This window comes from Halichoerus grypus, chromosome X (genome assembly GCF_964656455.1).
Source record: "Halichoerus grypus chromosome X, mHalGry1.hap1.1, whole genome shotgun sequence".
NCBI classification, from domain to species: Eukaryota; Metazoa; Chordata; class Mammalia; order Carnivora; family Phocidae; genus Halichoerus; species Halichoerus grypus.
The window spans coordinates 1,035,920-1,058,583 of NC_135727.1; the positions used below are offsets into that span (position 1 = coordinate 1,035,920).

Below are 22,664 nucleotides of genomic sequence, written 5' to 3' on the forward strand. Positions count from 1 at the left end.
GTGGAAATCATGTGGTCCTGGTGCTTTGGGGAGATAGCACCATGGTGATTTTTTCTATTCTGTGGTACTTTATATGTGTAAGATTTCTATTCCTTTTTTTTTTTTTAAGATTCTATTTATTTATTTGACAGAGAGACAGCGAGAGAGGGAACACAAGCAGGGGGAGTGGGAGAGGGAGAAGCAGGCTTCCCACCGAGCAGGGAGCCCGATGCGGGGCTCGATCCCAGGACCCTGGGATCATGACCTGAGCCGAAGGCAGACGCTTAACGACTGAGCCACCCAGGCGCCCCAAGGTTTCTATTCCTATTTGGGTCACTTTTGGTATACTTTATTTTCCTAGGAAATTATCCATTTCATTTAGATTTTAAAATTGTATAGAAATTGGTACAGAATTGTCTCTGTGTTTCTTTTAATTTCCTGTGCTTCAGTGATAACTTGATCCTTTTCAGTTCTTATTTGGATATTTGTGCTTACCCCCGCCCCCCTTATTGATTAGATTGACTAGTCGGTTGCCTTTTGGTTATTTTTTTCTGCAGAAAACAAAGATTTTGATTTTTTTTTTTAAGATTTTTTTTTTTTTTAAGATTTTATTTATTTGCGAGAGAGAGAATGAGAGACAGAGAGCATGAGAGGGAGGAGGGTCAGAGGGAGAAGCAGACTCCCTGCTGAGCAGGGAGCCCGATGTGGGACTCGATCCCAGGACTCCAGGATCATGACCTGAGCCGAAGGCAGTCGCTTAACCAACTGAGCCACCCAGGCGCCCTTAAGATTTTATTTTTAAGTAATCTCTGCACCTAACGTGGGGCTTGAACTCACAGACCTGAGATCAAGAGTCACAAGCTCCACCGACTGAACCAGCCAGGCACCCCAAAGATTTTGTTTTTTAAAATTAAGTCTACTCTTTCTCTACACTCTATTGTTTTCTTTTATCTTTATTTTGTAATGTCTTTTGGTTTTCTGTGTTGTTCTTTCTCTAGCTTTGAACTGGGTATTTAATTAATTAATTAATTTTTTAAAAGATTTTATTTATTTGTGGGGCGCCTGGGTGGCTCAGTCGTTAAGCGTCTGCCTTTGGCTCAGGTCATGGTCCCAGGGTCCTGGGATCGAGCCCCGCATCGGGCTCCCTGTTCCACGGGAAGCCTGCTTCTCCCTCTCCCACTCCCCCTGCTTGTGTTCCCTCTCTCGCTGTGTCTCTCTCTGTCAAATAAATAAATAAAATCTTTAAAAAAAAAGATTTTATTTATTTGTTAGAGAGATAGCGAGAGAGAAAGAGCACAAGCAGGGGCAGCAGCAGAGGGAGAGGGAGAAGCAGGCTCCCCGCCAAGCAGGGAGCCCAACGTGGGGCTCGATCCCAGGACCCCGGGATCATGAACTGAGCCAAAGGCAGTCACTTAACCGACTGAGCCACCCAGGCGTCCCTAATTTATTTATTTTTATTCTGGCATTTTATCAATATAGCCGTTGTAATAGAATTTACCATCTTAGGTAAAATTGACCATCCAGTTAATCCAGGTACTTGGTGGGCCCTTTCAATATGTAGCGTCAGGTGTTACTTTATCTGTGGACTTTTTCTTGGATTATAGTTTTTAATATTAGTAACTATACCATTGTTTGGTTTTCCTTCTATGAGGAATCTAATAATAAATATGTATACTGCATCTTGTTTGCCTGTCTTCTATTTCAACCATTTTTTTTCTGTGATTCTTTTTCTTTTTTATTCTCTTAGCTGTTTTCTGGCATTTCTTCAATGGCATTTATTGAATTTTCAGTTGAATCTTTTTCCCTGGGAATCTTGTGACTTAGGCTTCATCTCTGAGACTGGTTTTATCTTTCTCTTCACTTTTTTCCCTGAGTACAGTCATTCAATTCTTATTTCATTATGTCTATTTCTTCAACCATTTCTGTCCTTTGTTTTAATGATTATTTATTTATTTATTTGAGAGAGAGAGAGCACGAGCGGGGGAGGAGCAGAGGGAGAAGCAGACTCCCCACTGAGCATGGAGCCCCATGCTGGGCTCAATGCAAGAACCCTGAGATCATGACCTGAGCCAAAATCAAGAGTCAGACAGTTAAACGACTGAGCCACCCAGGTGCCCCTATCCTTTGTTGTTGTTGTTGTTGTTGTTGTTGTTGTTGTTTTAAGATTTTATTTATTTATTTGACAGAGAGAGAGTGAGCACAAGTAGGGGGAGGGGCAAGCAGAGGGAGAGGGAGAATCAGGCTCCCGAATCAGGCTCCCGCCGGACACAGGGCTCAATCCCAGGACCCCGGGATCATGACCTGAGCCGAAGGCAGACGCTTAACCGACTGAGCTACCCAGGTGCCGCCTATCATTTGTTTTAAAGCAAAGTGTTAGAAATAAAATTGATACCTAATATTAGAGGAATACTCAAATTATGATCCATCTGTAGAATGAAACACAATACCAGTGAATAAAAGAATGAAGAAATTCTTGATTGTGTTTCTCTGCCCTGATCTCCAAGATATTAAGTGAAAAAATCAAGTTGCAGAATTGGGAGTATAATATGCTACCATTTGTGTTAAAAAGGAATATATAAAGAAATAAAAATATGTGTGTATGTATACAGATGGTCCCTGACTTATGATGGTTCGATTTAGGATTTAAAAAAAAAAAAAAAGATTTATTTATTTATTTGAGAGAGAGAGAAAAAGTGCGCATGTGTGCACGAGCGGGGGTGGGGGGCGGGCACCGCAGAGGAAGAGAGCGACAAGCAGACTCCCCACTGAGCGGGGCAGGGGTGGGCAATGTGGGGCTTGATCCCAGGACCCTGAGATCATGACCGGAGCTGAAATCAAGAGTCGGACACTCAACCAACTGAGCCATGCAGGCGCCCCCAATTTAGGATGTTTTTACTTTATGATAGTGCAAAGGCAATATGCATTCCATAGAAACTGTACTTAGAGTTTTGAATTTGGATCTTTCCCAGGCAGGAAAATAAAATAAAAATAAAATGAAGTAGGCTTGTGTCTTAGCTGATTTTGCCCAACTGTAGGTGAATGTTAGTGTTCTGAGCACGTTTAAGGCAGGCTAGGCTAAACTGTAATGTTTGGTAGGTTAGATGTAGTAAACACATTTTTTATTTAGAATATTTTCAATTTAGGGTGGCTTTATCAGGACATCACCGATAAAGGAAGTTGAGGAAGATCTGTTTATAATGCACAATCTCCCATTACATCTTTCTGAGCTGGGAATTATTCTCTCACTTTAAGATGATGTTGACTCTTGGGGCACCTGGGTGGCTCAGAAACCAATCAGAAACCAAATCCGATTCTTGGTTTCAGCTCAGGTCATGATCTCAGGGTTATAAGATCGAGCCCTGCGTTGGGCTCACATGCTGGACGTGGAGCCTAAGATTCTCTCTGTCCCTCTCCCTCTGCCCCCCTCCCCGAAAAAAGATGATGTTTACTCTTCAGTATATTTTTCCAAGGCAACCTGACTTTTCATATCTCCAAGTCCTTGAGGAACACTTCCCTGGTACCCACTTGCTGAGAGCACTGGACTTTTCTAACATTATTCTGTGGTTGCTCATCTTCCTGCTCTTTGAATATTGGGATTCTATAGGGTTTTGTAGTTAAACTGCTCTCAACACTTGCAACTTAGATAGACTCATCTACTCTTATGGTTTTGACTGCCATCTCTAAGCTGCTAATTCCCAAAAATCATATCTCATTTGAGTCTAGGCCCATTTATCTTACTGCTCTGCTTTCTGGACATGTCTTCTTTCAGTTCAACAATTATTCTAAATGTTTATGTCACACTGTTTGTCACATCCATCTGAGAAGTTTCTAGTCCTGGATTAACCCAACTTTCCTCTTTCTCCATGCCTGTACCTGAGTGGCTGGCTATTGCTGCAGAAAATCATGATCACAGGTCTCCAGTTCACCCTCAGTGATGCTCTGTGGTGCTGCCCCTTGTCTGCTTATCACAAGGGATCTTGTACACCTTCTCTCTTCAAACCTCCCTCTCTGTCTCTATCATCTCTATGCTCAGAAAATTCATATAATAAATGCAACAGGCATTTGTTAACTCTTTGCTATATGTCCTCCTAATTCATTAAGAGAACTGAAGCCATGATACAGAAACTTCCAAATCTGGTCTGATTTCCATCTGTTGGTGAATGTGCTCTGACTGCCCAACTAGACGTAATAGCAAGCCTTGCGTATAGAAACTGTGTTATGCTTCTCTTCCTCTCCAGAGCTGAGCATAGGGCCATAGGGACTTGAGGTCCATAGGGACTTGGAACCTAGTTTCAACTGATACCGTCTTGCGTTTCTCACCACCCTGGCTTGTTTCTTACAGCTGATGTAGAAGGCCAATCATTAAGACACCGAGACAAGCGGCTTAGTTTAAATTTGGTAAGTTTGGCACTTGAGTTCCTTTAAGCCTCAATTTGACCAAAAATAGCCTGACCAACATATGTTCCCTTTAGGTCTTTTGAGACTCAGCACTGAGTCTCTGAGGACCCTTTCAGTCTCCCCTAAGGCTTGCACTTGTCTGGGAACTACTGGACTGAGTGTTCTGTGAGGACCCTGCCAGTTCTAATGGTTCAGACCCTTGTCTGGCTCGGGGCGGGACTTCAGGCATCACAGTATATGTAGAGCCTCTGCAGACAGTCCTAACCCACTGTCTTCTAGCATCACCTTCAGGAGAGTCTCACTCACCTCATGCAATAGGTACAGAAGCAGAGCTGGAGTTGGAAGCTTACTGGACTTTCCTAAGGAAGTTCGAGGTTATTCTTGGATAATTTGCAACCAAAGCCCCGTGTGCAGCCATTTGCATGACCGTTCTGTTTTCTTGCAGCCGTGCGGGTTCTCCCCCATGTCCCCTACGGCTTCAGGCGGGGCCGAAGACGGCTACGTGCCCATGGGCCCCCAGGCGGCCGTCTCTGGTCTTGGAGCCCGCTGCAGCCATGACGACTACATCCCAATGAGCCCAGGAAGCATCTCAAGCCCGCTGCCTGAGCTGCCTGTGGACCTGGAGCCTCCGCCAGTGAACAGAAATCTCAAGCCTCAGAGGAAACGTAAGCCACTTGACCAGGCGCGCCATGCAGGAGAGGGGGTACGGCTCCTAGAGGCCATGTGAAAAAGTTTCCTTCCTGACACTCTGGGAAGAAAGCACTAGAGGAACCACCTCCAAGGGCTGGGAAGTGTAAGGAGCAATGGCCGGGACTGCATGGGAAGGGCTGGGAAAGCTTGCCACCCCAGACTGAGAAAAGGAGGCATAGGACTTAAGGCACTGTGGTCCTGCAAATACAGCCTACAAAGCCAAGTTCATTCCAGAGGGCTCACCTTCAGCTGCTTCCCTAACAAAGGCCCAGAACTAAGCGATGGTGATGAAACCCGCCTGGCATCTCTTTGTTTAAACAGACTTGAATATAATCACAGTGAGGTAGCCAAGAATGACTTTTGACAGGAATTCCTGAATGCCAGACCTGGTCACATGCAATTTCTCACTCACTGCCTTGCACATGCCCATCAGCAGAGGTGTCTGGGGGCAATGAGCAGTCTGGATCCTATAGGCCCAGAGCTCCTCGAAGCTTCTGCCTTGTTCCCAGGCAGCTTCTCTGGTCTGCAAACAGCATGGACAGAGAGGGAGAAAGGAGAAGAGGGAAAGAAAAGCAGGTCAAAGTAACTTGCTAACTTCATTCTTGCCCATTGCCACCTGCCCAGTAGGTGTGTGTGATTACTAGGAACTATTTGGTACAATGACTGTGATCTCTGGTTGGTTCCCACCTCTGTTCGCTCTTTGGAAAAACTACTGCTTCAGGCGGCCTTGCCCCAAATTGGTAACCAAGGCCCCTACTCATGCCTGGTCGTTCTAGTCTCCCCTCCTTCGGTTCGAGTCAGATCACATCTACAGCACGTTTGCTGTGGGTATGCCGCTGTGCTAGGCACTGGGTGGGAGGTAAAGATGAGGAAGCAGGTTCTTCAGTGGGAGGGGGAGGAAGATCGGTAAGAACCAGCTGGAGGAAGAAAAATGATCCAGTCAGTACCGAATAAGAGAACAAACGCTGTCTTCGGAGTTTCAGAGGAAACAATCATTCATTCTGGTCAGGAGTAATTTCACAGGGACATGTAACTTTGAGGTCGCTATTTATTTTGCTCAATTAATTTTCTGTAGCAGTGTTATCCAACAGAACTTTCTGTGATGATAGAAATGTGGCTGTTGAACACTTGAAACGTGGCTAGTACAACTGAAGAACTGAATTTTTTTGACTATATTCCCCATGCTATACCTTTCATCCCCAAGACTGAATTTTAAATTTTATTTAATGTTAAGAAATATCAATTTAGATAGCCATGTATGGCCAGTGCAGCTCTGTGGGACCTGGCAATCCGAGGCATGAACACGTTGGATGGACTCAGGGCTGGGGATACACTGGGTGGCTGTGAAGGTGGACACCTGGGCCAGGAGGACAGGTTCTGACAGGGGTGGACCCTGGGGCCCAACAGGGAGAGGGCAGGGGGAGTAGCCGCAAGTTGGCTGGTCGGTGAGACCGATGCCAGGGTGTCATGCCACCAGGAGAGACCTTCTCCCCAGGGACTATGTGACTCACATGTCCTTTCCAGCTCAGTACCTCGCCCAGCTCAGAGGTTCCTGGGAAACTGAGGCTCTGATGCTATGGAGGGGACTTAAATAGTCTCTACCATGTAGTCTAGTGGGGGAAACAAAAGGAACCTGGTCAAGGCCCTGGTAGAGGGATACATGCATCACCAACTCAACAAGGTGGACGACTGAGGTGGAGTAAGGGTCCAGTGCCAAGAGCTTCTCCACATGCCAAGGCTACTGCAACACATGAGCCAAAAAATCCCTGTCCTCCCAGAGCACAGTCTAGACCCAAATCAGATAATCACAGATGAATATATCATTACAAACTGCAAGGAGCTCTATGAAGGGTAAATACAAGAACTCATGAGAGCCCATGATGTGGGGCCTGATCTTGTCTGGAGGTCAAAGAAGGCCTTCCTAGGCAGGAGACATTGAGCTGAGATCTGAAGATGACTAACCAGGCAGAGAGATGGGGAAGAATGTTCTAGGTAGAAAGACTATCAGGTAGACAATGAACTGGAAGAGGGGAAGACTAGAACCTGGGTGATCATCTCTGCCTGTAGTAAGAAAGGTAGAATTTCCATTTTGGACATGCCGAGTGTAAGGTAGGTGTTGGGATTACATACGGTCAGAGACTTTCATCTGTTCTGCTCACACTGTGCCTCCCAACACCTAGTAGAACCATGCATGTCTTTCGATTCTGGCCTTTAACTCCTGAGAACTTACTGTACTGGATATCGTGTATTATCTTGTAGCACGGCCACCTCCCCTGGACCTGAGAAACCTCTCCACCATCCGGGAACATGCGTCTCTAACCAGGACCTGCACTGTACCTTGGTATGTCTTTGATTGCTCAAAGGGACCTCATCCAGCACAGGCACTCCCGGTTTTAGTTAAGACTCTGATTAAATGTAGCTGAAGCCCACTTGATCTAGCTTAAGTCAAAGGAGAGATGGGGTTTGTTATCATGAGCCAGAAATATTTTGTAGATCACAAAGGAAGGAATATAACTGGATGTCCCAGGATGCTGGAGTTAGGAACGAGCTGTTGGGAACCCAAAGAACTCTCCACCTCTCACGTCTGCTTCTCTCTTCACAGGACCGTAGATCCTGAGCTTATTTACATGCTATAATTCCAGTACCAGCAGAGATAGGCTCTTTTTTGACCCCAACTCACATTTCCTGGGAGAGGGAGTTGGCCTGCCCCAGCCTGAGTGGAGTCACCTGTGGCCCGGGGGCAGGGCCAGTAGTACGGCTTCCAGAAGCCCAGCCTTGTGAACGAGTAGGAGGAGGGACTTCTCAGAGAAAGAGGGATGGTGCGTGGACCTGGCAGACAAACCCCAAATGTGTCTGCACTCTCTCATCTCATCTTTTAGCGGTTGTATTTTCAGAGTCGTGGGCCTGGCCCAGTAGTTTCCTGGTTCTCTCTCTAGGCCACAGGATACAGTTACTTTGCAAAGCACACCCCTGCAAAGAGCTCTATTTCCAGTCATGACTGCAGAGAGATGCAGTCTGTGCTTCTGACTCAGGAGTAGGGTGAAAATTGATTTGCAGTCTTGTTCTCATCCCATCAGAGGAATGGTCACACCTCATTACTTTTGCCAGTAAACTTTGAGTGGAAACAAGAGAGCCCCAAAGGAGCGTTTTGTTTTTGTTTGTGTTTTTTTTTTTTTTTTTTCTCTAAATGATATGATGCCTTGGTCTGTTTCTAGAAAGCTTGTGAGCTCTAACACATGGAGGGTCTGGAAAAAAGTAACCCTTGAGAATTGGGAGCCATTCGCCCCAGAATGGGACAGAAGCTGGGCAGTCTCTACTGCTTCAGGAATCGCTTTGGCCAGAAGGAAATTGTATCTGGAAGGGGAGGGCTGAAAAGCCCATGGGGACCATGTCAGTTCCTGGCTGGCTTTCAGAGCAGCTGTAAGACATTGCTTTGACCTCATCTATATTTTTGTTCTCAGCAATCGAACCAGATTTCTGTCTCCAGAAAGAAACGGTATTAATTCTGCAAGATTTTTTGCCAATTCTGTTTCCAGAGAAGAGGAAGAAAGCTACATCCAAATGGTAATCCTCTGTTTCACACTCTTCATATGCTTCACCCCAATGTATATTCTTAAGAGTTCATTATAAAGAAAACATGAACTTGAGAAAGCCCCCTGCAATCTGAAAACAGTCACTTGAATGTGATACCAGGTTACTGGGAACAAATCGATTTGAAGCTGGTTTTCTTTCCTGCAATATCCAGCTCCTCCTAGCATTTTGAGGCCGTGCTATTGCAAGAGCACCCAGGGTTGAGGCACGTGTAATGGGAGAATGGAAATGTCGGGCATTCTTTTCACCAAGGCTGTGATATCCTGTTTGATCTCAATGACTTTGTAGCTCCTTGGATGTGCAGAGCAAACTCACATACCCTGTGTTCCTTTCTGCCAAACCACCTGAAGGATGAGTCACTTGAATCCCAGTGGGAGGGAGTACAGTGTCCTGGGCTGTGAATGTGTCTTAGTCTCTGGAGACTCGGGCTATAGGGTCTTTCTGTAGATCTGAGCAGATAGGGACGTGACATCTCTATCCTTTAATTAAGTAATTAATCTCCCCTTCCTGCCCTGTGTTGTTCCTTCTGTTCTCTTTACCTTGGATTCTATTGGCAGCATGGGTTTTTGAAGACAGAGGGATTTTTAGCACCTCTGGGAATTATGAAGCACGTTAGCCAGGACCGAGCCTGTTCTGGAACTTAATGTAGGGAACTCCAGAGAGAATCTGTGTTTGACCGATGAAGTTTTGAAAAGAGATCATAGAAGACTGCTATTCAAGGCACTGTGACTATATGTACTTTTGAAAAGACAGTTGTGGCCCTCCTATGCGTGAGGTTAGTAGGCAAGTGAAAATCTAAACACGGTCATCTCCAGTGAAACAGTAATTAAATGCTTCATTTTGCCTTTCTATTTGATAAAAATTGTGCTGTAAGTTCACTTAACCATATGCAGATGGAAGGTGACTCATATACAAATCTGCTGTGGTCTTCCCGATGTTTTTCACACTTAGTAATGGCCCTTGGGAAACTTCTAGAAGAAAACACTCTTATAAAGGATACTGACCAGCTGTGCTCTGTCTCCAGAGAACAGAAAAGGGAAGTGAATCTCTAACCTAATAGAAGCAAATGCAGAGTCATTCCAGATACTAGCAGTTCATCCCTGATCTTTGAGGTTATGAGAAAGCCCAGTATTTAATTAACAGCACAGTTATGGATTGATTTCTTGCCTAAGTTTATAATCATTAGTTAATGACTGTCTGGGCATTATTAGGCCATATGACACGGTAGATTAAGAGCCCAGAATACTGGCTGAAGGCAGGTAGCTGTGGGGAAAGCACCATATAGGTGTGTTTAAAGCCTATCTAAAGCCTATCCCATCTCATTCAATTGTATGTCTCTTCAACTGTAGTAATATAATAATTTCAAATGACTTTGAGTTACATCATTTCACTTGTTCCACGTAACAAGCCTACATGACTCATAGGGTTTGATTTTGATTTTGCACATAATCGTATATGTTAACTTTTTTTCTCTCTGAGAACAGGGTCTGATCTGAATGTAAAAATTTAGGCCAGGGGCTGAAATACAAGTTTTGCTTTATTAAAGTTATGTATCATTTTTTAGTTTCTTTCAATGTTCGTGAAATTATAGAAAATTTAGAAGAATGAAAATTTTAACTTATGTGATCTCTTTTTTACAGGACTTTCACATTCTATAATTTCAATAGTTTTGTAAGACTTTTATGGTAGAATTCTAAACCCTCAATCTCACATTAAATGTTTTATTATGGCATTATAATACTTTTTAGTTTTTAGATTATCTTACAGTGAAACTGACTTTCTCTTGGTGTGCGGTTCTATGAATTTTAACATATACGTGGATTCACGTAACCACCACCACAATCAGCACACTGAACAACTTCGAGGTACTCCTTCGTGCTACGTCTTCATAGTCACACCCTCCCACGACCCTAATCCCTGGCAACCACTGATCTATTCTTCATCGCTATGGTTGTGTCTTTTCAGGAATGCCACATAAATGGAATCATAGAGTATGCCATCTTTTGAGACTGGTTTCTTTCACTCAGTATAATGTCTTTGAGATTCACCCAAGTCATAACACATGTCAGCAGTTCTGTTTTATTGTCGAGTACTATTCAAGTGTATGGATGTGCCACAGTTTATCTACTTACCCACTGAAGGACATTTGGATTGTTTCAAGTTTTTTGGCATTTATGAATAGAATTGTTACTAACATTATACAGTTTTTGTCTTAAGTAAGCTCCATGCCCAATGTGGGGCTCGAACTCACAACCCCGAGACCAAGAGTCGCATGCTCTGCCGACTGAGGCAGCCGGGTGCCCCAGCAACGTTCTTCTACAGATTTTGGTTTTTTTGATATCTTTTACTAAAGTGGAATATACAGAACATAAAATGTACCATTTTAACCATTTTTAGATGTACAATTCAGTGGCATTAAGCTATGTTCACAATGTTGTGCAACCATCATCACTATGTGTTTCCACAACTTTTCCATCATCCCAAACAGAAACTCTGTACCCATTAAACTACTTCCAATACTTTGTTGAATAGCAATTGTAGAAGTGGGCCGCCTTGTCTTGTTCCTGATCTTGAGGGCCTTTAACAGATTTTGTGTGGGCATAAGTTTGCATTATCTAAGTTTTCATTTCTCTAGAGCAGAAATGGGGGATGACTTAGCCCCATAAGGGACATTTGGCAATGTCTAGAGACATTTTTGGTTGCCACAACCATTTTGGTTGACACAGAGGATTGTGGTGCTAGCATTTTAGCAGGAAGAGTTCAGGGATGATGCTATATGTCCTATAGTGCATAGGACAACTCCCCACAACAAAGAATTATCGGACTCCAAAAGTCAATAATGCCACTGTTGAAAAATCCTCGTCTAGGGTAAATACCCAGAAGTGAGATTGCTGGGTTATCAACTATGTTTAACTGGGTCATCAATTGTATGTGTAACTTTACAAGATACTCCAAAACCTTTTCCATAATGGCTGTACGATTTTGCACACCCATCAACTATTTATGAGAGTTTTAGTTGCTCCACTGGAGCATGCTTGGTCCTGCAGTTTTTTGGTTTTTTTAATTTAGACATTCTAACATGTAGGTAGAGGTATCTCATTGTAGTTTTAACATATATTTCCCTCATGGCAAATGACGTCAGACTCATTTTTGTGTGCTTATTCAGCATTTATGTATCTTCTTTGGTGGAGTATCTATCGGTTGGATCCTTTTGCCCAAGTTTTAATTGGGTTGTTTGTTTTCTTACTTTAGGTTTTGAGAGCTCTTTATCTATTCTGTGTACAAGTTACCTGATGGATATGTGACTTGCAAAAATTTTCTTTTGAGTCTGGAGCTTGCCTTTTCATTCTCTTCTGTCTTTTGCAAGCAAAGGTTTTAAATTTAATTAAGCCAAATTTATTTATTTGTTTTTATTTTTATTCCAGTATAGTTAACATACAGTGTTATATTAGTTTCAGATGTACAATATAGTGATTCAACATTTCCATACAACACCCACTGGTCATCACAACAAGTGCCCTCCTTAATCCCCATCATCTGTTTAACCCTTCACCCCACCCACCTCCCCGCTGGTAACCATCGGTGTGTTCTCTATAGTTAAGAGTCTGTTTCCTGTTTTGCCTCTCTTTCTTTTTTTTTCCCTTTGTTCGTATGTTTTGTTTCTTAAATTCCACATATGAGTGAAATTATATACTATTTGTCTTTCTCTGACTGACTTATTTTGCTTAGCATTATACTCTCTAGCTCCATCCATGTTGTTGCAAATGGCAAGGTTTCATTCTTTTTTATGGCCAAATAATGTTCCTGTGTGTGTGTGTGTGTGTGTGTGTGTACACACCACATCTTCTTTATCCATTCATCAGTCAATGGACACTTGGGCTGCTTCCATAATTTGGCTATTGTTGATAATGCTGCTATCAATGTTGGGGTGCATGTATCCCTTTGAATTCGTGTTTTTGTATTTTCTGGGGAAATACCCAGTCGTGCAATTACTGGATCATAGGGTAGTTCTATGTTTAACTATTTGAGGACCCTCCATACTGTTTTCCAGAGTGGCTGCACCAGTTTGCATTCCCACCAACAGTGCAAGAGGGTTCCTTTTTCTCTACATCCTCGTCAACACCTGTTGTTTCTTGTGGGTTTGTTTTGTTTTTTTGTTTGTTTGTTTTGTAATCTCTACACCCAATGTGGGGCTTGAACTTACAACCCTGAGATCAAGAGTCGCATGCTCTACTGACTGAGGCAGCCAGGCGTCCCTATCTTGTGTTACTGATTTTAACCATTCTGACAGGTGTGAGGTGATACCTCATTGTAGTTTTGATTTGCATCTCCCTGATGATGAGTGATGTTGAGCATCTTTTCGTGTGTGTGTTAGCCATCTGGATGCCTTCTTTGGAAAAATGTCTGTTATGTCTTCTGCCGCATTTTTTAATTGGATCGTTTGTTTTTTTGGGTGTTGGGTTGTATAAGAAGTTCTTTATATATTTTGCAAATACCTTCTCCCATTCTGTAGGTTGCCTTTTAACCTTTTGATAGTTTCCTTCCCTGTGCAGAAGCCTTTTATTTTGATGTAGTCCCAGTAGTTTATTTTTGTTTTTATTTCCCTTGCCTCAGGAGACACAGCTAGGAAAATGTTGCTATGGCCGGTGGCGGAGACATGACTGCCTGTTGATTAAGCCCAATTTATTGACTTTCTTCTTTATATATATATATATATATATATATATATATATATATGGACTTTTTTCATTGACGGATTGTTATCATGTCGAAGAACTATTTGCCTAACCCTACTAGGTCATTGGGATTTTCTCATGTTTTCTTCTAAAAGTATCATGTTTTTAGGTTTTATGTAAGGTCTGTAATCCATTTTGAGTTACTTTTTATATAAGGTATGAGATGGTGTTGAGGATGATTTTTTTTTAAAGATTTTATTTATTTATTTGACAGAGAGAGACATAGCGAGAGAGGGAACACAAGCAGGGGGAGTGGGAGAGGGAGAAGCAGGCTTCCCCACGGTGCAGGGAGCCCGATGTGGGGCTCGATCCCAGGACCCTGGGATCACGACCTGAGCCGAAGGCAGACGCTTAACGACTGAGCCACCCAGGCGCCCCAGAGGATGATATTTTACATATGATTGTCCAAAATGTTCCTGTATCATTTATTGACAGGACAATCTTTTCTTCATTGACTTGCCTTTGCACTTTTGTAAAACATCATTTGGGCATATTTTTGTAGTCTTTATATTCTGATCCATGAATCTATGTGTCTATCATTTTGTCTATACCACAGTCTTGATTACTGAAGCTTTAGAGTAAATCTTAAAATGGGAAGCATATTTTCTCCAATCTCATTCTTGTTTAAAAATTTTTTTTGTTAATTCTGCCCCCTTTGCCTTTCCAGTTTTGGAAATAAGCTTGTCATTATCTAACAAAATAACCTGATGTGATTTTGATTGGAATTGTATTAAATCTATGAATAAATTTGAGGAGAATCGCTTCTCGGCCTTTTGGCTAAGATCAAGTGTGAATAAATTTGAGGAGAATTGACATCTTTACTATGCTGAATCTTCTAATTCATGAATATGGCATGTCTGCATTGATTCAGATTTTCTTTATTTCTTTCCTCAGGATTTTATAATTTCAACATATAGATGTTATCATGTTTTATTAGATTTCTACCTGTGTATTTCACCTTTTGGAGCTATTGTAAATGGCATTTTTGTAATTTCAGCTTTCAGTTGTCCATTGGCAGTATATACAAATATGATTGTTTTTTGTGTGTTCGCCTCATGTCCTGTGACCTTGCTAAATTCCCTTATTAAATATGGGAGGTTTATTTTCTTTAGATTCCCTGGGGTTTTCTGTTTACATGATCATCTCATCTGTAAATACAGTGTTTTATTCCTTCCTTTTCAATCTGTATGCTCCTTCATTCTTTTACTTGCTTTATCACCAGCCTGACACTTTTAGTACAATGTTGAATACATGTGGTGAGATGAATCTCTGTCTCCATTTCAGGGGGAAATCATTCAGTCTTTCACTATTGAGTACGTTAGCTGTGGGTATTTTATAGTGATTCTTTATCAGGGTAAGAAAGTTCCCTTTTATTAGTTTTCTGAGAGTTTTTTTTTTTTATCATGAATGGATGCTGGATTTTATCAAATGCTTTTCTGCATTTATTGATATGATCATTAATTTTCTTCTTTAGACTGTAAATATTGTGGACTACACTGGTTTATTTTTGAATATTGAATCAGTCTTGTATTCACTGAATAAATCCCATTTGGTCATGGTGTAGTATTCTTTTTATCTATTGCTGGATTTGATTTGCTAACATTTTGTTGAGTATTCTGTATCCATGGTCACGATGGATATTGATCTGCAGGTTTTTCATAGTGTCTTTGCCTTGTTTTGTTATCAAGGTAATGTTGGAATCCTCAGGAAGTGTTCTCTTCTATTTTCTGGAATAGATTGTGTAGAATTAGTGTTATTTATTCTTTAAGTTTTTTGGTAAATTTATCAGTGAAACCATGTGGGTGACTTCAATTTCTTTAATAGTTGCAGGACCATTAACATGATCTATGTAATCTTGGGTGAATTTTGGTTATTTGCCAGAAGCTTTATAGTTGTACCTTTCCCGGTTAGGTCTGCAATGCACCTGGAATTAACTTCTGTGTATGATTTGAGGTAGGAGTCAAGTTTCATTTTCCCTTAATATGTTTCTCTAATTGATCTGTCACCATTTATTTAAAGTTACTGTAATTTGCCACTATCCTGCAGTGCTATCTTTGCCAGAAATCAAGTATCCGTGTGTGTATGGGTCTTTTTCTGGGCTCTCAAATCTGTTCCAGTGGTCTACGTGTCTATCTTTGGACAGTACCACACTATGCTAGTTACTGTAGCTTGGTAAGTCTCGGTATCGAGGAAAATAAGTCCTCCTGCTTTGTTTATCTTCCTCCAGGTTTCTGTGGCTATTTTGGTCCTTTAGAAACAATTCACCAAATTCTACCAAAAATGAAATATTGTTCTTTGCAGGAAGGGTGGTCAAGACTATTTAATCCAACATTAGAAGTAGAACTACATTGGGGCGCCTGGCTGGCTCAGTTGGTGGAACATGCAGCTCTTGATCTCGGGGTTGTGAGTTCGAACCCCATGTAAGGTGTAAAGATTACTTAAAAACCCAATCTTAAACAAAAGGAAGTGGAACTACATTTGTTCTATTTTTTTTTAATTTGATGGGGAGCTTCAGTAGGCAAGCTACCATGAAAATCACAGACCACCACATCAAATATCTTAAAATGATAGAGAATATATTTTTGTAAAACAAAACTCACCTGACAAGAAAGGAAGGGGAATCTCTGGGACCAAAAATGTCAAGGAATTACAAATCCTGAGAATTGATACAAATTACAAACAATAGAATCAAATACAGAAGTAAGCCATTATTGGAAATAATTGGATTTTGAAAATAAAATAGTTATGTTTGATATATTTAAAGAAATAAGATAAGTTGAAAGTTGGACTAACAAGATACTATTAAAAAATGACCAGGGGTGCCTGGGTGGCTCGACTCGGTGAAGCGTCTGCCTTCAGCTCAGGTCATGATCCCGGGGTCCCATGTTGGGCTCCCTGCTCAGCAGGGAGCCTGCTTCTCCCTCTCTCGCTCCTCCTGTTTGTGTTCTCTCTCTCGCCGCCTCTCTGTCTGTCAAATAAATAAAATCTTTTTAAAAAAATGACCAGGCAGATTAGAAAAGACCATTTAGAACTTCTAGAAATAAAAATTGGGATGAAATTAGAAACTCAGTGGGGGCGCCTAGGTGGCTCAGTCTGTTAAGCATCTGCCTTTGGCTCAGGTCATGATTTCAGGGTCCTGGGATTGAGCCCCGCATCCAGCTCCCTGCTCAGCGGGGAGCCTGCTTCTCCCTCTGCCCCACCCCCCTGCTATTCTCTCTCTCTCAATAAATAAATAAAATCTTAAAAAAAAAAAAAAGAAATTAGAAACTCAATGGATGGGTTGAGCAGATTAAACCCAAAGAGGGATTTAGTGAACTGGAAGATCGTTGTGAAGAAGTTACTAGTAAATCAGGACAAGGAGATAAAAGCGTAGAGAAATTTGAGACATGGAAGATAGTATGAGAAGATCAAACATTTGTCCAGTCAGAGTTCTAGAAGGAGATAATAAAAAAGATAGAGAAACCATATGTAAAGGGATAATGGCAGAGTTTCTCACGATGCATGAAAGATACTAGTCCTCAGTCTGAAGACTCACGAGCAATTTAATGTAGTCATATGTTAGTGGTAGAATGTAAATGGTGGGGATATGGGTATTCACAGTATATTTTCTTTAATTTGGCTGATTATTAGGACATTTTCATAATAATAAATTGAAAAAAATTAACCCCACAAAAGGAAAATGAATAAAGACAAGAACAGAAATGAACAAAATAACAAAATTAGAGAGGATCAACGCTGACCTAATTGGCTCTTTAAAAACTAAAATTAGGGGCGCCTGGATGGCTCAGTCCATTAATCGTCTGCCTTTGGTTCAGGTCGTGATCCCAGGGTCCTGGGATTGAGTCCCGCGTCAGGCTCCCTGCTCGGTGGGGAGGCTGCTTCTCCCTCTGCTGTTCCCCCTGCTTGTGCTCTCTCTGTCAAATAAATAAAATCTTTAAAAAAAAAATAAAGACTAAAATTGAACATAACTAATCAAGAAAAAGCAATGGATACAAATAAACAATATTAAAAATGTAAAGGAGGTAATAATTGCAAATATGCCAGAGATTGATGATAAGAGAATATTTTGAACTCCATGCCAGTGAATTTGACAACTTTGGTGAAAATAGGCAAATTATCAGAAAATATCCAAAAACACATTCAAGTAGAAATAGAAAACCTGAATGATTATATAACTACTAGAGAAACTGAATCAGTAGGGAAAATTCTACTACAAAGGATCATGAGGCCCAAACAATTGTACAAACACTTTCTACCAAAAGGAAGAGATCATTACAATCTTATACAAATGCCTCCAGGGAATGGAAAAAGAGGAAATATTACCCACCTTATTTTATAAGGCTAAAATAACGTGATACAAATAGCGATAACATAAGTACAAAATTATAGACCAATTTTACTCATTGACACAGATTAAAATATCCTAAAGAAGAATATGTCCAACCAAATTTTGCACACAAATGTTCATAGCAGCACTTTTTTTTATTTGACAGAGCGAGCACAAGTAGGCGGAATGGCAGGCAGAGGGAGAGGGAGAAGCAGGCTCCCTGCCGAGCAGGGAGCTCAACGTGGGGCTCGATTCCAGGACCCTGGGATCATGAACTGAGCCAAAGGCAGTCGCTTAACCGATTGAGCCACCCAGGCGTCCCTAATTTATTTATTTTTGTTCTGGCATTTTATCAATATAGCCGTTGTAATAGAATTTACCATCTTGGGTAAAATTGACCATCCAGTTAATCCAGGTACTTGGTGGGCCCTTCCAATATGCAGCGTCAGGTGTTACTTTATCTGTGGACTTTTTCTTGGATTATAGTTTTTTTTTTTTTATTCATTTGAGACACAGAGATACAGAGAGAGAGAGAGCATGAGCAGGGGGAGAGGCAGAGGGAGAGGGAGAAGCAGGCTCCCCGCTGAGCCAGGAGCCCAATGCGGGGCTCGATCCCAGGACCCTGGGATCATGACCTGAGCCGAAGGCAGACACTTAACCATCTGAGCCAACCCAGGCGCCCCAGATTATAGTTTTTAATATTAGTACTATACCATTGTTTGGTTTTCCTTCTATGAGGAATCTAATAATAAATATGTATACTGCATCTTGTTTGCCTGTCTTCTATTTCAACCATTTTTTTTCTGTGATTCTTTTTCTTTTTTATTCTCTTAGCTGTTTTCTGGCATTTCTTCAATGACATTCATTAAATTTTCAGTTGAATCTCTTTTTCCCTGGGAATCTTGTGACTTAGGCTTCATCTCTGAGACTGATTTTATCTTTCTCTTCACTTTTTTCCCTGAATACAGTCATTCAATTCTTATTTCATTATGTCTATTTCTTCAACCATTTCTGTCCTTTGTTTTAATGATTTATTTATTTATTTATTTATTTATTTGAGAGAGAGAGAGAGAGCACGAGCGGGGGAGGAGCAGAGGGAGAAGCAGACTCCCCACTGAGCATGGAGCCCCATGCTGGGCTCAATGCCAGAACCCTGAGATCATGACCTGAGCCGAAATCAAGAGTCAGACAGTTAAACGACTGAGCCACCCAGGTGCCCCATCCTTTGTTGTTGTTGTTGTTGTTTTAAGATTTTATTTATTTATTTGACAGAGAGAGAGTGAGCACAAGTAGGGGGAGGGGCAGGCAGAGGGAGAGGGAGAATCAGGCTCCCGAATCAGGCTCCCGGCCAAGCCGGGAGCCAGACGCAGGGCTCGATCCCAGGACCCCGGGATCATGACCTGAGCCAAAGGCAGATGCTTAACTGACTGAGCCACCCAGGCGCCCCAGCAGCACTTTCTTAATAGCCAAAAAGTGAAAATAGCCCAAATGTTCATCAGCTGTTGACATGGTAAATAAAATGTGGTATAGCCACCCAGTGGAATGCTATGCAGCCATGCAATGAAACAACATTGTGAACCTCGGAAACAGTATGCTGAGTGAGAGGAAGCCAGTCCTCTCAGAAGACCACATACTGTATGATTGCATTTGTATGGAATGGCTAGAATAACAAGTCTTTAGAGACAGAAGATAGATTAGTGGTGGTTGCCTAGAGCTTGGGGAGATGGTGAGACTGGGGGTGACAGCAAGGGGTGCAGGATTTCTTTTTGGGGTGATGAAAATATTCTAAAATTAATTGAGACAGTGATTGCACAAATATGGGCATACGCTGAGCACCGCTTTAAATGGGAGAGTTGTATGGTCTGGAATTACAGCTCGATAAAGTTGTTAGAAAAGAAGCCCTAAAGAAGATTTTAGCAAAATAAATCCAGCACTATGAAAAGCTGAGAATATACACAAACAAGTTGAACTTATCCCAGGTATACAAAGTGGGTTTAACATTTCAGATTCTGTTCTTGGACATCTCCGTAAAGATGGCAGATTGACCACAGGCTTCTGTTTTCCCTCCATCCCAAAACAGCCTCTAAAATGCCAGTAAAGGGATTTGTTAAAGGCATAAACCCGTAAGGGCGTAGAGAATTGAAGAAGATAATAGCAGTGACACTGGAAACTGGAAAGCAGATGGATGTGTGGTAAATGACTTATCAGACCCAGGAATACACCTAAATACACCGGGGTGGGGGGGGTAGGCAGAATATATTACAGAATACCAAAAGGTTCAGGACTTGTCCATGGCACATAGTTCTGGAAGTGGGGCTGAAGGGAAAGGAAAAGAAGAGGTAGTGGTCCAAAGTCCGCCTAAGCAGCAGGTAAATCTCAAAATGCCCCTCCCTCACTGCATGGTGGTGGACCTCTATGACTTCCCGTCTCTACAGAAAAGTTGAAGTGTAGTCTCTGGAGAGAGTAAAACAAGGGTTCTCTGGACTGGTGGGGGGAGACATTAGACCCATATGACCAAGAATACTATACTAAACACGAGGTGATGAGGTAAATATGCCTAATGGATATGAGAACCATTCCCGAACCTTTTCCCTAGCCCCTCTTTTCCACAATGTTGACAATCAGACCTTTCCAATTGAGTCCTGGAGATCGGAAGATAGTTCTCTGGGCTATTTGAGCAGCCCGAGGAAGACCTAGGTCCTGACATTGAGGGTTACCCAAGAAGACCATCCAGTAGGATCCCCCTGAAGTGAACCCCGCAGTTGAGAAGTACCACCAATGTACTCAAAGCTTCCAGTCAACTTTAGGGTCTCTGGCTCTTAAATATGAGCAGACAGCCAATGATTTCATCAGACCTTTCTGGAAAGCTCTGGCGTGAAGGGTAGAGACCAAAACAGATCAGAGGAAACAAAAACTGTGCCAGAAGGGGAAACGTTTTTTAAAAATCTATTATTACCTTTTTTTAAGCTTTAATTCCAGTTAGTTAACATAGTGTTATATTGGTTTTTCAGAGTACAATATAGCGATTCAAACTTCCCTACAATACCCTGTGTTCATTGCAACAAGTGCACTCCTTAATATTTTCTGAGAGATGAGCTATAACAACTATAAATTAAAAGAATCTTTTAAGTCAGTCAAGACATTAACATACTAAAGGAAAAAATGACGTGATTATCTCAGATGCAGAACAAGTATTTGATAGAACTCAACATCTATTCACATATGGGAACTTAATATGTGACTAGAGGTTGCATCACAGGAGAAAGGATGGCTATCCATGTGGGGTAAAAACAACAAAAAAGGAATGGATTGTATCTCTATTTCTTTTCTTTTTTTTTTTTAAAGAGTTTATTTATTTATTTGACAGAGAGAGACACAGCAAGAGAGGGAACACAAGCAGGGGAAGTGGGAGAGGGAGAAGCAGGCTTCCCGCCGAGCAGGGAGCCCGATGTGGGGCTCGATCCCAGGACCCTGGGATCATGACCTGAGCCGAAGGCAGACGCTTAACGACTGAGCCACCCAGGCCTCCCTGTATCCCTATTTCACCACCATAGGTTAAAATCAGCTCAGGCTACATTATTACTTAAATGTGAAGGGCAAAACTTTATAATTTTAGAAAATATGGGGCAACAAGTTACGACCTCAGCATCGGAAGGATTCCTTAAAATACAAAAACAAGCCACTCGGGAAAATATTACATTAAAAGTGGGAACGACTCTTCATTTAGAAAATATCATAGGGGCGCCTGGGTGGCTCAGTCGTTAAGCGTCTGCCTTCGGCTCAGGTCATGATCCTGGGGTCCTGGGATCAAGCCCCGCATCGGGCTCCCTGCTCCGCGGGAAGCCTGCTTCTCCCTCTCCCACTCCCCCTGCTTGTGTTCCCTCTCTCGCTGTGTCTCTCTGTCAAATAAATAAATAAAATCTTAAAAAAAAAAGAAATAGTTTGGTGATAGTAAAGTCGGAGATAAAAGTTCAAAACAGGCAAAACTAAAGTATGTGATTTAAGGGTACTTACACACTGTCAAAACCGTATTTGAAAAGAGTGGTAAAGGCAAAATTCAATATAGTGCTTAGTCTCTGGTGAGGAGAGAAGGAGGTCGTAGAAGGGCAACAGGTGCTTCTGAGGCTGAGTGGGGAGTCCAGGGGTGTGTGTCGCACACGTTACACTGTGCACATTGTATAAAGTGTCTGAGTGCATCTGGGGCAACTTTACTAGAACTTTAATAACTGTGATTGATCTTTTGGGGATTTAGTCTCTAAGGTACCTTGGGCCTGTCATATCCTTAAAACAGTTTCTTCTTGAGGGAGATTTTGGCCAACTGTTTCCGTGGTGAATGAAGGTATAGCTTTGTGTGAAAGCTGAATTGTCTATATTGTATTTCAGACAGGGAGGCTGCTCTGTGCAGGTCTCATCACACTCTGTTGTGATCTGATGGCCGATGCTCAAGTGGAGACGTGACTCGCCCTCCTTCCCTTGGGCAGCCCGGCCAGATATCCTTAACCTGAGTCCTGTGATGTTGGTTTCTAGAATCACAGAACAGCCAACTCCCTACGCAGCGGTGCTCTGACATGGACAAAGAAATTCAGCTTGGATTATTTAGCTCTGGACTTCAATTCAGCATCAGCAGCCCCTGTACAGCAGGTAGGAATTCCCAGGAGACTCCTGTTCTGTTTACATCTTCCTGATGACTCAACCATGCGTGTTCTCTTTGGAAGATCTTAAATATACCGATATGTATCGGCGTAGGAGGGGTCTGCTTAGGGAAGAAGGAACGGCGTAGTTTGCTTAGACTCTGGGGAGCTCTCAGTTGGAAATGGAGCCCCTCAGTAAAGAGCCTCAAATGCCAGGCTGGGCAGTTTTGACTCCTTTATATAGTATTCTCACCTGTAAAGTGGGGACCAGAAATAATAGCATCGACATCGAGGCCTGTCGTGAGGATGAAC

At 42.1% G+C, this 22,664-nt stretch overlaps 1 protein-coding gene across 6 annotated transcripts in view; it reads left to right on the top strand.

The window, feature by feature from the left end:
* The window catches only part of GAB3 (GRB2 associated binding protein 3), a 91,220-nt gene that overhangs the window by 63,503 nt on the left and 5,053 nt on the right, over positions 1-22,664 (top strand). For all 6 annotated transcript variants that reach the window (XR_013444563.1, XM_078064144.1, XM_078064143.1 and 3 more), the window contains exons 5-9: positions 4,322-4,377; positions 4,823-5,042; positions 7,327-7,408; positions 8,529-8,631; positions 22,249-22,362. Coding sequence is in view for 5 of the 6 variants with exons in the window: in XM_078064144.1 (XP_077920270.1) it covers positions 4,322-4,377; positions 4,823-5,042; positions 7,327-7,408; positions 8,529-8,631; positions 22,249-22,362 (575 nt within the window). In the remaining variant the exon portion in view is untranslated. The remainder of the gene's footprint in view (positions 1-4,321; positions 4,378-4,822; positions 5,043-7,326; positions 7,409-8,528; positions 8,632-22,248; positions 22,363-22,664) is intronic.